At 40.7% G+C, this 15,000-nt stretch overlaps 1 protein-coding gene across 1 annotated transcript in view; it reads right to left on the bottom strand.

Moving 5' to 3' along the window:
• The window catches only part of LOC117506239 (latent-transforming growth factor beta-binding protein 4-like), a 26,958-nt gene extending 17,948 nt beyond the window's left edge, over positions 1 to 9,010 (bottom strand). The window contains exons 1-5 of the mRNA XM_034165733.1: positions 8,845 to 9,010; positions 7,006 to 7,128; positions 6,363 to 6,494; positions 5,837 to 5,962; positions 4,114 to 4,257 (exon numbers count right to left, since the gene is read on the bottom strand). Coding sequence (XP_034021624.1) covers positions 4,114 to 4,257; positions 5,837 to 5,861 — 169 coding nt within the window. The 5' untranslated portion in view covers positions 5,862 to 5,962; positions 6,363 to 6,494; positions 7,006 to 7,128; positions 8,845 to 9,010. The remainder of the gene's footprint in view (positions 1 to 4,113; positions 4,258 to 5,836; positions 5,963 to 6,362; positions 6,495 to 7,005; positions 7,129 to 8,844) is intronic.
• Between the last annotated feature and the right edge of the window lie 5,990 nt (positions 9,011 to 15,000).

The raw sequence follows: 15,000 nt of genomic DNA, 5'->3' as shown, positions 1-15,000 counted from the left end.
TTGAACCTTCGTGCGCATGCGTGAACTTTTTTCATGTCTTGTTTCAATGAGTCAACACCCCCGAGTCACACTAACTGTCAGAATGCTCGTAGCACGGGCCGGGGCGGAGGATTAGCAGCAATCTTCCATTCCAGCTTATTAATTAATCAAAAACCCAGACAGAGCTTTAATTCATTTGAAAGCTTGTCTCTTAGTCTTGTCCATCCAAATTGGAAGTCCCCAAAACCAGTTTTATTTGTTATTATCTATCGTCCACCTGGTCGTTACTGTGAGTTTCTCTGTGAATTTTCAGACCTTTTGTCTGACTTAGTGCTTAGCTCAGATAAGATAATTATAGTGGGCGATTTTAACATCCACACAGATGCTGAGAATGACAGCCTCAACACTGCATTTAATCTATTATTAGACTCAATTGGCTTTGCTCAAAATGTAAATGAGTCCACCCACCACTTTAATCATATCTTAGATCTTGTTCTGACTTATGGTATGGAAATAGAAGACTTAACAGTATTCCCTGAAAACTCCCTTCTGTCTGATCATTTCTTAATAACATTTACATTTACTCTGATGGACTACCCAGCAGTGGGGAATAAGTTTCATTACACTAGAAGTCTTTCAGAAAGCGCTGTAACTAGGTTTAAGGATATGATTCCTTTATGTTCTCTAATGCCATATACCAACACAGGGCAGAGTAGCTACCTAAACTCTGTAAGGGAGATAGAGTATCTCGTCAATAGTTTTACATCCTCATTGAAGACAACTTTGGATGCTGTAGCTCCTCTGAAAAAGAGAGCTTTAAATCAGAAGTGCCTGACTCCGTGGTATAACTCACAAACTCGTAGCTTAAAGCAGATAACCCGTAAGTTGGAGAGGAAATGGCGTCTCACTAATTTAGAAGATCTTCACTTAGCCTGGAAAAAGAGTCTGTTGCTCTATAAAAAAGCCCTCCGTAAAGCTAGGACATCTTTCTACTCATCACTAATTGAAGAAAATAAGAACAACCCCAGGTTTCTTTTCAGCACTGTAGCCAGGCTGACAAAGAGTCAGAGCTCTATTGAGCTGAGTATTCCATTAACTTTAACTAGTAATGACTTCATGACTTTCTTTGCTAACAAAATTTTAACTATTAGAGAAAAAATTACTCATAACCATCCCAAAGACATATCGTTATCTTTGGCTGCTTTCAGTGATGCCGGTATTTGGTTAGACTCTTTCTCTTCGATTGTTCTGTCTGAGTTATTTTCATTAGTTACTTCATCCAAACCATCAACATGTTTATTAGACCCCATTCCTCCCAGGCTGCTCAAGGAAGCCCTACCATTATTTAATGCTTCGATCTTAAATATGATCAATCTATCTTTGTTAGTTGGCTATGTACCACAGGCTTTTAAGGTGGCAGTAATTAAACCATTACTTAAAAAGCCATCACTTGACCCAGCTATCTTAGCTAATTATAGGCCAATCTCCAACCTTCCTTTTCTCTCAAAAATTCTTGAAAGGGTAGTTGTAAAACAGCTAACTGATCATCTGCAGAGGAATGGTCTATTTGAAGAGTTTCAGTCAGGTTTTAGAATTAATCATAGTACAGAAACAGCATTAGTGAAGGTTACAAATGATCTTCTTATGGCCTCGGACAGTGGACTTATCTCTGTGCTTGTTCTGTTAGACCTCAGTGCAGCTTTTGATACTGTTGACCATAAAATTTTATTACAGAGATTAGAACATGCCATAGGTATTAAAGGCACTGCGCTGCGGTGGTTTGAATCATATTTGTCTAATAGATTACAATTTGTTCATGTAAATGGGGAATCTTCTTCACAGACTAGAGTTAATTATGGAGTTCCACAAGGTTCTGTGCTAGGACCAATTTTATTCACTTTATACATGCTTCCCTTAGGCAGTATTATTAGACAGTATTGTTTAAATTTTCATTGTTACGCAGATGATACCCAGCTTTATCTATCCATGAAGCCAGAGGACGCACACCAATTAGCTAAACTGCAGGATTGTCTTACAGACATAAAGACATGGATGACCTCTAATTTCCTGCTTTTAAACTCAGATAAAACCGAAGTTATTGTACTTGGCCCCACAAATCTTAGAAACATGGTGTCTAACCAGATCGTTACTCTGGATGGCATTACCCTGACCTCTAGTAATACTGTGAGAAATCTTGGAGTCATTTTTGATCAGGATATGTCATTCAAAGCGCATATTAATCAAATATGTAGGACTGCTTTTTTGCATTTACGCAATATCTCTAAAATTAGAAAGGTCTTGTCTCAGAGTGATGCTGAAAAACTAATTCATGCATTTATTTCCTCTAGGCTGGACTATTGTAATTCATTATTATCAGGTTGTCCTAAAAGTTCCCTAAAAAGCCTTCAGTTAATTCAAAATGCTGCAGCTAGAGTACTGACGGGGACTAGAAGGAGAGAGCATATCTCACCCATATTGGCCTCTCTTCATTGGCTTCCTGTTAATTCTAGAATAGAATTTAAAATTCTTCTTCTTACTTATAAGGTTTTGAATAATCAGGTCCCATCTTATCTTAGGGACCTCGTAGTACCATATCACCCCAATAGAGCGCTTCGCTCTCAGACTGCAGGCTTACTTGTAGTTCCTAGGGTTTGTAAGAGTAGAATGGGAGGCAGAGCCTTCAGCTTTCAGGCTCCTCTCCTGTGGAACCAGCTCCCAATTCAGATCAGGGAGACAGACACCCTCTCTACTTTTAAGATTAGGCTTAAAACTTTCCTTTTTGCTAAAGCTTATAGTTAGGGCTGGATCAGGTGACCCTGAACCATCCCTTAGTTATGCTGCTATAGACGTAGACTGCTGGGGGGTTCCCATGATGCACTGAGTGTTTCTTTCTCTTTTTGCTCTGTATGCACCACTCTGCATTTAATCATTAGTGATCGATCTCTGCTCCCCTCCACAGCATGTCTTTTTCCTGGTTCTCTCCCTCAGCCCCAACCAGTCCCAGCAGAAGACTGCCCCTCCCTGAGCCTGGTTCTGCTGGAGGTTTCTTCCTGTTAAAAGGGAGTTTTTCCTTCCCACTGTAGCCAAGTGCTTGCTCACAGGGGGTCGTTTTGACCGTTGGGGTTTTACATAATTATTGTATGGCCTTGCCTTACAATATAAAGCGCCTTGGGGCAACTGTTTGTTGTGATTTGGCACTATATAAAAAAATTGATTGATTGATTGATTGATCTGTTCACTTTTATTTACCACGTTAACGGTCTAAAAGTTATTGGACAAAAATTTATCAGAAGATAGTTAGTCCATTAATGGTTTTCTAAGTTATCTGAAAAGATAATCTGATAATGAAAACTTTATCTTCGATAATTATCGGATTATCGGAACTGTGCTCACCACTGTGTGTGTGTGTGTGTGTGTATGTATGTATATATATATATATATATATATATATATATATTTTTTTTTATTTATTTATTTTTTTATTTATTTTTTTATTCACCTCCCTGAGGTGCTTCTTACTCTGTGTGTTGCTATACAATGTTGCTGGGAGTTTGAGGGTTCTGTGCAGTATCTTAGCTGTTCCTGGGACTGAACTCTTCAAAGACAAAGACCACTGATGTTGTTCCTGGAATCTGTTGGAGCCTGTCTTCCAGTTTGGCGGTTTCAGCTCCTACTGCTCCTGTTACCATGGGGACCACTTTGGACATTACCTTCTCCTTCAGCCTTTGGTACTTCTCTATTTTCTCGTGCTCCTTCTTTCTGATGTTGCTGTCAGCTGGGATTGACACATCAATCACAACTGCGGTTCTCTTTCCATTGTTAACCACCACTGTGTCTGGTTGGTTGGCCAGCAGCTGCTTGCCCGTCTGGAATTTCAAGTCCCACAGGACTTGAGCCCTGTCCTTCTCAACCATCTTTGCTTATGTGACACATGTGTTCCTGTACATGATTCCTGACATTTGGTTGTGCCTTTCAGTGCACGCTGTCCCAGCTTGCATTTTGCATCCTGGTACTATGTGCCAGACTGTCTCTGGGACACGTGTACAGCCTGTAACTTGGGTCCTGTTGGCTGTGGTGGACTCCTGCCTCTATGGATCTGGTGTTATGTATGTGTGTGTGTGTGTGTGTGTGTACCTTGTCCTACAGTGTTGACACACTGTCTGGTCCTGGTGTCAAACTCCTCCCCCTGTCCGTCACACTCACACATAAAGGATCCCTCAACATTTTCACAACGAGCCAAACCACACACACCCTGCAGAGACACACACTCATCCTCATCTGATACCACACACACACACACACACACACACACACACACACACACGGATAGATGGATGGATTTAATTATTAATTCACTTTCATAGAACAATGATGCAGAAAAATGTAAAAAAAAAAAAAATTGCACTGGACATTATGGAAATGTTGGGCTGTCATCCGTGTATTCTGGGTTTGACCCACCACAGCAGAAACATCCTGGATTTGGTCCTGGTTCATGTTAGTACCGTCTCACATATTTCGCTTAACATCAAGCTGTTTCAGATCACTCACTTATTAACGAGCCACATTCCACAGAAATGCAATACTTTCCTATAAGAAACATACCAAAGAGCTGATATTCCACACTTTTTTACACTAGTCCCGCAAATACATACCTTTATTGGACATTTGAACTTCGTGCTCTCCCAAGCGCCCCCAGGCCACCATCTTTGTAGAATATCCACTCAGCACTGATGTCATTTACGAATGACCATACATGCCAATGTCCACTGTTGGAATTCCAATTTTGTACATGGCCCATGTCAAACAAGCATTACATCTCCGCTGCCTTGCTGTAAAACACAGGGCATGACGTGGGGTGTTTGTGGCCAATTAACGAGTGAAGCTTGAATTCAAGCCCCGTTTTTGCACCACGTTTGCACCAGGCGCCAAGTTTCTGTCTCAACATCTTTACCATTCCAGAGTTGAATCCAGTCGTCCATGCTCCTGGCTGGAATCGATTCCGGATCTACAGGAGGAGACTCGTTTATAGCGGCTGCAGTGGCGCCCCCTCCTCACTTTGATTTTTGATCAATGACATCATGGTTATGTTGCTTTAGACGTAGACTGTGTTTCATAATTATTGTATGGCCTTGCCTTGCAATGTGGAGCGCCTTGGGGCAACTGTTTGTTGTGATTTGGCGCTATACAAGAAAAAAGTTGATTGATTGATTGAGTTGATCACTGAGCGGATATTCTACAAAGATGGCGGCCCCAGGGCACTCGGGAGAGCGCAAAGTTCAAATGTCCGATGAAGATATGCACTTGCGATACTAGTGTAAAAAAGTGGAGAATATCAGCTCTTTGGTATGTTTCTTATAGGAAAGTATTGCATTTCTCACTGTGTAATGTTCCCCTTTAAGTTCACAGTTTCACTGCCCAACCACTGGGACAAGATACTTATCTCAGCAAACATCCTGACTTACCTACAAACCCACAGACTGACCCACCTACAAACCCACAGACTGACCCACCTACAAATATAAAGACTGACTCACAGACTGACCCACCTACAAACCCACAGACTGAGCCACAGACTGACCCACCTGCAAACCCACAGACTGACCCACCTACAATTATAAAGACTGACTCACAGACTGACCCACCTACAATTATAAAGACTGACTCACAGACTGACCCACCTACAAACCCACAGACTGACTCACAGACTGACCCACCTACAAACCCACAGACTGACCCACCTACAAACCCACAGACTGACCCACAGACTGAGTCACCTACTGACCCACAGACTGACCCAGGTCTACTTTCAATAGTCATCTGAAGGTCCCATACAGAACCAAAGTGGTCCAAAGCGTACCAACACAAGCCTTGCCGTCAGCCATGGAGATGAAGCCCTGGTCGCAGACACACTGGTAAGTTCCGATCAGGTTCTGACAGAAGGCGTGATCACCACACACGGTCTTATTTGCACACTCGTTAATGTCTGAAAGACAGCGAGAGGAAAGAAGATCAAGACCAACAGATAGCACAAATATCTGCAGAAAGAATGAAAGTCACACGATTCATTAAAGTCTCCAGAGTGTTTGTCCATCTGGAACTAAATCTCAAAGTCTTTGTTTTTTTTTTATTCTGAAGGCATTTTGTGCCTCATAATAAATCCAAATCCAGGACAAAGTTTGTAAATATTATCTCTTCTTCATAACTCTCCAACAAGTTTTTTTTTTGTCCTTGATAATGTTCAGGCCTTATGAGGTGATGGCTGCCCCCTGCTGGCTGTAATGTGCTCAGAGTGCTGTTCTAGTTCTGACTAACACGCTGTCATTTGGCACAGCTGTGAGGCTTAACAGGTGCTGCAGTGCATTATGGGACAGCTGTGGACTCACCGACACAGCGGCCCGTCGAAGCCACCTGGTAGCCCGGCTGGCAGGACGTCAGGCAGCGGTAGGAACCGATGGTGTTCTCACATCGCCGCGAGCCACAGACTGAACCCCTGGAGGACACGCACTCGTCTACATCTGAGACACAATGAGTGAAAGTTTTCATTCATGCTTCCAGGAATTGATACTTTCAAGCTCTGAGTTTTGCTTCCACCTCTCAAACTTTTTAAAGTTCCAAAGTGAGTCAAGAACAAACAAAACAGCCTTCAAGAAACAGAAAACTATGAGTTTATTTTTTGAGACATTTTCTCTGTGACGTGTCTCATCACGGACTCTGGATACAGACGCTCTTCACCTCACAATGCTGCCAGATTGCTCAGCTTCTGTTAGATTGCTCAACTGTTACTAGATTGATCTATTGCTGCCAGGATAGTTAGTCGCTGGCAAATTTATCTGTAAGACACAGATAACTGAATGATACCCAATAAGGAAGGGGCGTGTCAAGGAGCAGGTCCCTCCCATTTAAAGCAACAGCAACATAAATCAGCTCAGGTTCTCACACACGGTTACACGTGTCTCTAAGGAGCTGCTGAAAACGACCCGTGAAGGTTGAAGGTTGGAGATTGGAGGAAGTCTGCCGCCGGCGTACCGAGGCAGGCGGTCTTCTCTGGGTTGGTGGTGAAGCCGGTTTGACACAGACACTGGAAGGAGCCTTCGGTGTTCACGCAGCTTCCGTCCAAACACACAGTTGACTTCAAACACTCATCCACATCTGAAAAGAGACACGTGTCACTGACTTCGTTTACATGCAGCCAATAACCCTTTCATAACCCTTTCATAACCAGAATATTAGTAATAACCCGGTTGCGCACGGCCATGTAAACACCCGCAAAATCCGAATATGCTCATATTCTGGTTTTTAAAAACACGAATAAGACCCCTGGGTTACTCCTTTTCTAACCCAAATATCAGGTCATATAAACGGGCACTGGGATATCCCCATAGAAAGGAACATTATTTTGTGTTCTGCACATGTCCTATCCACAAGGAATCTTGGTCTTTTGAGTACGGCAACTACTTGTATGAGGCGCGCAACCCACCGGACACCACAGAAGCAGAGATAAACAGCGCATTGTGTTCTGCGTCCTTATCAGGCGGGCCGGTCGCAGCACCGGTCGCGGCACCAGTCGGCATCACCGCGATTGCTCTCACTGCCTCCGATACGCTTACTGAGTCTGCGGGCTTGGTAAATGCTACAGCGGGCCACTTTACACCGCCCCCCCTCTCTGCTGTGCGGAGCTGCACCAAATCTGGCAACAGGTCCAGAGACTATGCTCGCTGTTTTGATGCAGAGCGCTCCGGCAGCCCGCAAGGATAGATTTCTTGTGGAAAAATCCACAGCGCCGCAGGGTCTCAGTATAACGCAGACGCAGAGCTCTGTGGCCATGACTTGGATTCTCTGCGGGTCCCGCATCCGTACCCCCGGAGGCAGTGAGCAAAGGGAGAGCACGCGCATTGTGTTCTGCGTGTGTCTGTTTATAATCTTCTCGCCCAGAAGAAAAAGAGAGTGTTTACACAAAAAAAGAGAAAAGTGAGAACATGTTAATGCCTGTTTTGAGAAAAGTGTATAAAGTGTGTAGTGAGGGGTTTTACAGCCTTAAAACATCTATAATAATTGCAAAACACTAACGCTGACTACTTGGCGGATTTCGTCTATTGCGGGTTATTTTTAGTAACTCCCGCGATAAACGAGGGATCACTGTACTTCATTAGTATCGTGAAAGACATGAATATAATGTCTTATTGACAGTAGAAAGTACCGAGATAGCGACGTTTACAAAAAGGTGGCTGAAAAGTTACGCGAAGCAGGATTTGCACGAACGCCAGACCAAATCAAGCACCGGTGGAAGACGTGCGTGGCTGTTTAGATGGGGATATTCCAAATGATACCAATGACCATGTATACAGGAGTAACTCTGTCTGCTTAAGCATGTAAACGGGTTATTCCTAATGATTCAGAAACCGGAATATTGACCTTAACCCGAATATTAACAGCATGTAAATGTAGCCACTGATGACATCATCATTACATCAGCAACAAAACAGGAAGTACCTCATTTAGCACAGGCAGAAAATGGCATCTGTCACCGACACACAGCGCTCTGGTTACCAGGTTCAAAATGAGAATTCAAAGTCACAACATTTGGAGTCTGTTCTCACACAAAAGACGAGCAGACAGAATGAGACTTCAAATCGCATTTAACAAAGAGAGCTCAGGTCAGGAGCCAAACACACAACAGAACCACTCTGGACCCTGGACGCCAACTGCCGAGACAGACAGATGAAAGACACACAGGAAGACCTGGACAAATGTGACGGCTGACGTTCAATGATCCCAAAACACTTTAACACATAAAGAAACAAAAGAACAAAAATTTTAAACTTTGAGCATTAAAGCTGACATGAGACTGGAAGTGATGTCACTCACCGAGACAGGATGTTCTGTTGTCACTCAGTGTGAATCCCTGAGCACACACACACGTGTATGATCCCTGAGTGTTCACACATTCTCCTCTGGGGAAACAGAATTCACCCTCGAAGCACTCGTTAATATCTGAGGACAAAACGCTCGTTAATATACGAGGACAAAACGCTCGTTAATATACGAGGACAAAACGCTCATTAATATACGAGGACAAAACGCTCGTTAATATACGAGGACAAAACGCTCGTTAATATACGAGGACAAAACGCTCGTTAATATACGAGGACAAAACGCTCATTAATATATGAGGACAAAATGCTTGTTAGTGTCTGAAGACAAAAAAAACAAGACTCATTAGTGTCTGAGGACAAAATGCTCATTAATATGCGAGGACAAAATGCTCGTTAATATACGAGGACAAAACGCTCGTTAATATACGAGGACAAAACGCTCGTTAATATACGAGGACAAAACGTTCATTAATATACGAGGACAACACGCTCGTTAATATATGAGGACAAAATGCTTGTTAGTGTCTGAAGACAAAAAAAACAAGACTCATTAGTGTCTGAGGACAAAACGCTCGTGAATTTATGAGGACAAAATGCTTGTTAGTGTCTGAGGACACAAAAACAACACTCGTTAGTGTCTGAGGAAAAAAAAAAGCTCATTAGTGTCTGAGGACAAAAAAACAACACTCGTTAGTGTCTGAGGAACAAAAAAAAAGCTCATTAGTGTCTGAGGACAAAAACAACACTCGTTAGTGTCTGAGGACAAAAAAAAACAACACTCGTTAGTGTCTGAGGACAAAAAAAAAAGCTCATTAGTGTCTGAGGACAAAAAACAACACTCGTTAGTGTCCGAGGACAAAAAAAGCTCATTAGTGTCTGAGGACAAAAAACAACACTCGTTAGTGTCTGAGGACAAAAAAACAACACTCGTTAGTGTCTGAGGACAAAAAAAAAGCTCATTAGTGTCTGAGGACAAAAAAACAACACTCGTTAGTGTCTGAGGACAAAAAAAGCTCATTAGTGTCTGAGGACAAAAAACAACACTCGTTAGTGTCTGAGGACAAAAAAACAACACTCGTTAGTGTCTGAGGACAAAAAATGCTTGTTAGTGTCTGAGGACAAAAAAAAAAACAAGACTCATTAGTGTCTGAGGACAAAATGCTCATTAATATCTGAGGACAAAATGCTCGTTAATATACGAGGACAAAATGCTCGTTAATATACGAGGACAAAATGCTCGTTAATATACGAGGACAAAACGCTCGTTAATATACGAGGACAACACGCTCGTTAATATACGAGGACAAAACGCTCGTTAATATACGAGGACAAAACGCTTGTTAGTGTCTGAAGACAAAGAAGAACAAGACTCATTAGTGTCTGAGGACAAAATGCTCATTAATATGCGAGGACAAATGCTCGTTAATATACGAGGACAAAACGCTCGTTAATATACGAGGACAAAACGCTCGTTAATATACGAGGACAAAACGCTCGTTAATATACAAGGACAAAACGTTCATTAATATACGAGGACAAAACACTCGTTAATATATGAGGACAAAATGCTTGTTAGTGTCTGAAGACAAAAAAACAAGACCCATTAGTGTCTGAGGACAAAACGCTTGTTAATATACGAGGAAAAAATGCTTGTTAGTGTCTGAGGACAAAAAAAAAACAAGACTCATTAGTGTCTGAGGACAAAATGCTCATTAATATCTGAGGACAAAATGCTCGTTAATATACGAGGACAAAATGCTCGTTAATATACGAGGACAAAATGCTCGTTAATATACGAGGACAAAACGCTCGTTAATAGACGAGGACAAAACGCTCGTTAATATACGAGGACAAAACGCTCGTTAATATATGAGGACAAAATGCTTCTTAGTGTCTGAAGACAAAAAAAACAAGACTCATTAGTGTCTGAGGACAAAATGCTCGTTAATATGCGAGGACAAAACGCTCGTTAATATACGAGGACAAAACGTTCATTAATATACGAGGACAAAACGCTCGTTAATATGTGAGGACAAAATGCTTGTTAGTGTCTGAAGACAAAAAAAACAAGACCCATTAGTGTCTGAGGACAAAACGCTTGTTAATATACGAGGAAAAAATGCTTGTTAGTGTCTGAGGACAAAAAAAAACAAGACTCATTAGTGTCTGAGGACAAAATGCTCATTAATATACGAGGACAAAATGCTCGTTAATATACGAGGACAAAATGCTCGTTAATATACGAGGACAAAACGCTCGTTAATATACGAGGACAAAACGCTCGTTAATATATGAGGACAAAATGCTTGTTAGTGTCTGAAGACAAAAAAAACAAGACCCATTAGTGTCTGAGGACAAAACGCTTGTTAATATACGAGGACAAAACCCTCGCTAATATCTGAGGACAAAACGCTCATTAATATATGAGGAAAAAATGCTTGTTAGTGTCTGAGGACAAAAAAAAAACAAGACTCATTAGTGTCTGAGGACAAAATGCTCGTTAATATGCGAGGACAAAACGCTCGTTAATATACGAGGACAAAACGTTCATTAATATACGAGGACAAAACGCTTGTTAATACCTGAGGACAAAATGCATGTTAGTGTCTGAGGACAAAAAAAAAACACTCGTTAGTGTCTGAGGACAAAAATAAAAAACAGAACAACACTTGATAATGTCTGAGGACAAAAAAACAATGCTCGTTAGTGTCTGAGGACAAAAAAACAACACTCGTTAGTGTCTGAGGACAAAAAAAAAAGCTCATTAGTGTCTGAGGACAAAAAAAAAGCTCATTAGTGTCTGAGGACAAAAAAACAACACTCGTTAGTGTCTGAGGACAAAAAAAAGCTCATTAGTGTCTGAGGACAAAAAAACAACACTCGTTAGTGTCTGAGGACAAAAAAAGCTCATTAGTGTCTGAGGACAAAAAACAACACTCGTTAGTGTCTGAGGACAAAAAAAGCTCATTAGTGTCTGAGGACAAAAAAACAACACTCGTTAGTGTCTGAGGACAAAAAAAAAGCTCATTAGTGTCTGAGGACAAAAAAACAACACTCGTTAGTGTCTGAGGACAAAAAAAAAAGCTCATTAGTGTCTGAGGACAAAAAACAAAAGCTCATTAGTGTCTGAGGACAAAACGCTCGTGAATTTATGAGGACAAAATGCTCGTTAATATATGAGGACAAAATGCTTGTTAGTGTCTGAAGACAAAAAAAACAAGACCCATTAGTGTCTGAGGACAAAACGCTTGTTAATATACGAGGAAAAAATGCTTGTTAGTGTCTGAGGACAAAAAAAAACAAGACTCATTAGTGTCTGAGGACAAAATGCTCATTAATATCTGAGGACAAAATGCTCGTTAATATACGAGGACAAAACGCTCGTTAATATATGAGGACAAAATGCTTGTTAGTGTCTGAAGACAAAAAAAACAAGACCCATTAGTGTCTGAGGACAAAACGCTTGTTAATATACGAGGACAAAACCCTCGCTAATATCTGAGGACAAAACGCTCGTTAATATATGAGGACAAAATGCTTGTTAGTGTCTGAGGACAAAAAAAAAACAAGACCCATTAGTGTCTGAGGACAAAACGCTTGTTAATATACGAGGAAAAAACCCTCGCTAATATCTGAGGACAAAACGCTCGTTAATATATGAGGACAAAATGCTTGTTAGTGTCTGAAGACAAAAAAAACAAGACCCATTAGTGTCTGAGGACAAAACGCTTGTTAATATACGAGGACAAAACCCTCGCTAATATCTGAGGACAAAACGCTCATTAATATATGAGGAAAAAATGCTTGTTAGTGTCTGAGGACAAAAAAAAACAAGACTCATTAGTGTCTGAGGACAAAATGCTCATTAATATCTGAGGACAAAATGGTCGTTAATATACGAGGACAAAATGGTCGTTAATATACGAGGACAAAATGCTCGTTAATATACGAGGACAAAACGTTCGTTAATATATGAGGACAAAATGCTTGTTAGTGTCTGAAGACAAAAAAAACAAGACCCATTAGTGTCTGAGGACAAAACGCTTGTTAATATACGAGGACAAAACCCTTGCTAATATCTGAGGACAAAACGCTCGTTAATATATGAGGACAAAATGCTTGTTAGTGTCTGAAGACAAAAAAACAAGACTCATTAGTGTCTGAGGACAAAACCCTCGTGAATTTATGAGGACAAAATGCTTGTTAGTGTCTGAAGACAAAAAAAAGCTCATTAGTGTCTGAGGACAAAAAAAACAACACTCGTTAGTGTCTGAGAAAAAAAAAAAGAAAAGCTCATTAGTGTCTGAGGACAAAAAAACAACACTCGTTAGTGTCTGAGGAAAAAAAAAGCTCATTAGTGTCTGAGGACAAAAAAACAACACTCGTTAGTGTCTGAGGACAAAAAAACAACACTCGTTAGTGTCTGAGGACAAAAAAAAAGCTCATTAGTGTCTGAGGACAAAAACAACACTCGTTAGTGTCTGAGGACAAAAAAAACAACACTCGTTAGTGTCTGAGGACAAAAAAAAAAAAGCTCATTAGTGTCTGAGGACAAAAAAACAACACTCGTTAGTGTCTGAGGACAAAAAAAAAGCTCATTAGTGTCTGAGGACAAAAAAACAACACTCGTTAGTGTCCGAGGACAAAAAAAGCTCATTAGTGTCTGAGGACAAAAAACAACACTCGTTAGTGTCTGAGGACAAAATGCTCATTAATATCTGAGGACAAAATGGTCGTTAATATACGAGGACAAAATGCTCGTTAATATACGAGGACAAAATGCTCGTTAATATACGAGGACAAAACGCTCGTTAATATATGAGGACAAAATGCTTGTTAGTGTCTGAAGACAAAAAAAACAAGACCCATTAGTGTCTGAGGACAAAACGCTTGTTAATATACAAGGACAAAACCCTCGCTAATATCTGAGGACAAAACGCTCGTTAATATATGAGGACAAAATGCTTGTTAGTGTCTGAGGAAAAAAACAAGACTCATTAGTGTCTGAGGACAAAACGCTTGTTAATATCTGAGGACAAAATGCATGTTAGTGTCTGAAGACAAAAAAACAATGCTCGTTATTGTCTGAGGACAAAGAAGAACAACACTCGTTAGTGTCTGAGGACAAGAAACAAATCAACACTCGTTAGTGTCTGAGGACAAAAAAAAGCTCATTAGTGTCTGAGGACAAAAAAACAACACTCGTTAGTGTCCGAGGACAAAAAAGCTCATTAGTGTCTGAGGACAAAAAAAACACTCGTTAGTGTCTGAGGACAAAAAAACAACACTCGTTAGTGTCTGAGGACAAAAAAAAAGCTCATTAGTGTCTGAGGACAAAAACAACACTCGTTAGTGTCTGAGGACAAAAAAAAGCTCATTAGTGTCTGAGGACAAAAAACAACACTCGTTAGTGTCTGAGGACAAAAAACAACACTCGTTAGTGTCTGAGGACAAAAAAAAGACTCATTAGTGTCTGAGGACAAAAAACAACACTCGTTAGTGTCTGAGGACAAAAAAAAGCTCATTAGTGTCTGAGGACAAAACAACACTCGTTAGTGTCTGAGGACAAAAAAACAACACTCGTTAGTGTCTGAGGACAAAAAAACTCGTTAGTGTCTGAGGACAAAAAACAACACTCGTTAGTGTCTGAGGACAAAAAAAAGCTCATTAGTGTCTGAGGACAAAAAAACAACACTAGTTAGTGTCTGAGGACAAAAAAAAGCTCATTAGTGTCTGAGGACAAAAACAACAGCTCATTAGTGTCTGAGGACAAAAAACAAAACTCGTTAGTGTCTGAGGACAAAAAAAGCTCATTAGTGTCTGAGGACAAAAAAACAACACTCGTTAGTGTCTGAGGACAAAAAAAAAGCTCATTAGTGTCTGAGGACAAAAAACAACACTCGTTAGTGTCTGAGGACAAAAAAACAACACTCGTTAGTGTCTGAGGACAAAAAAAAAAGCTCATTAGTGTCTGAGGACAAAAAACAACACTCGTTAGTGTCTGAGGACAAAAAAAAAGCTCATTAGTGTCTGAGGACAAAAAACAACACTCGTTAGTGTCTGAGGAAAAAAAAAGCTCATTAATGTCTGAGGACAAAAAACAACACTCGTTAGTGTCTGAGGAAAAAAAAAGCTCATTAGTGTCTGA

This window comes from Thalassophryne amazonica, unplaced genomic scaffold, assembly GCF_902500255.1.
Source record: "Thalassophryne amazonica unplaced genomic scaffold, fThaAma1.1, whole genome shotgun sequence".
In the NCBI taxonomy this organism is placed as follows: Eukaryota; Metazoa; Chordata; class Actinopteri; order Batrachoidiformes; family Batrachoididae; genus Thalassophryne; species Thalassophryne amazonica.
The sequence above is the reverse complement of the archived record's forward strand: the minus strand, read 5'-3'. Positions and strand labels throughout refer to the sequence as shown.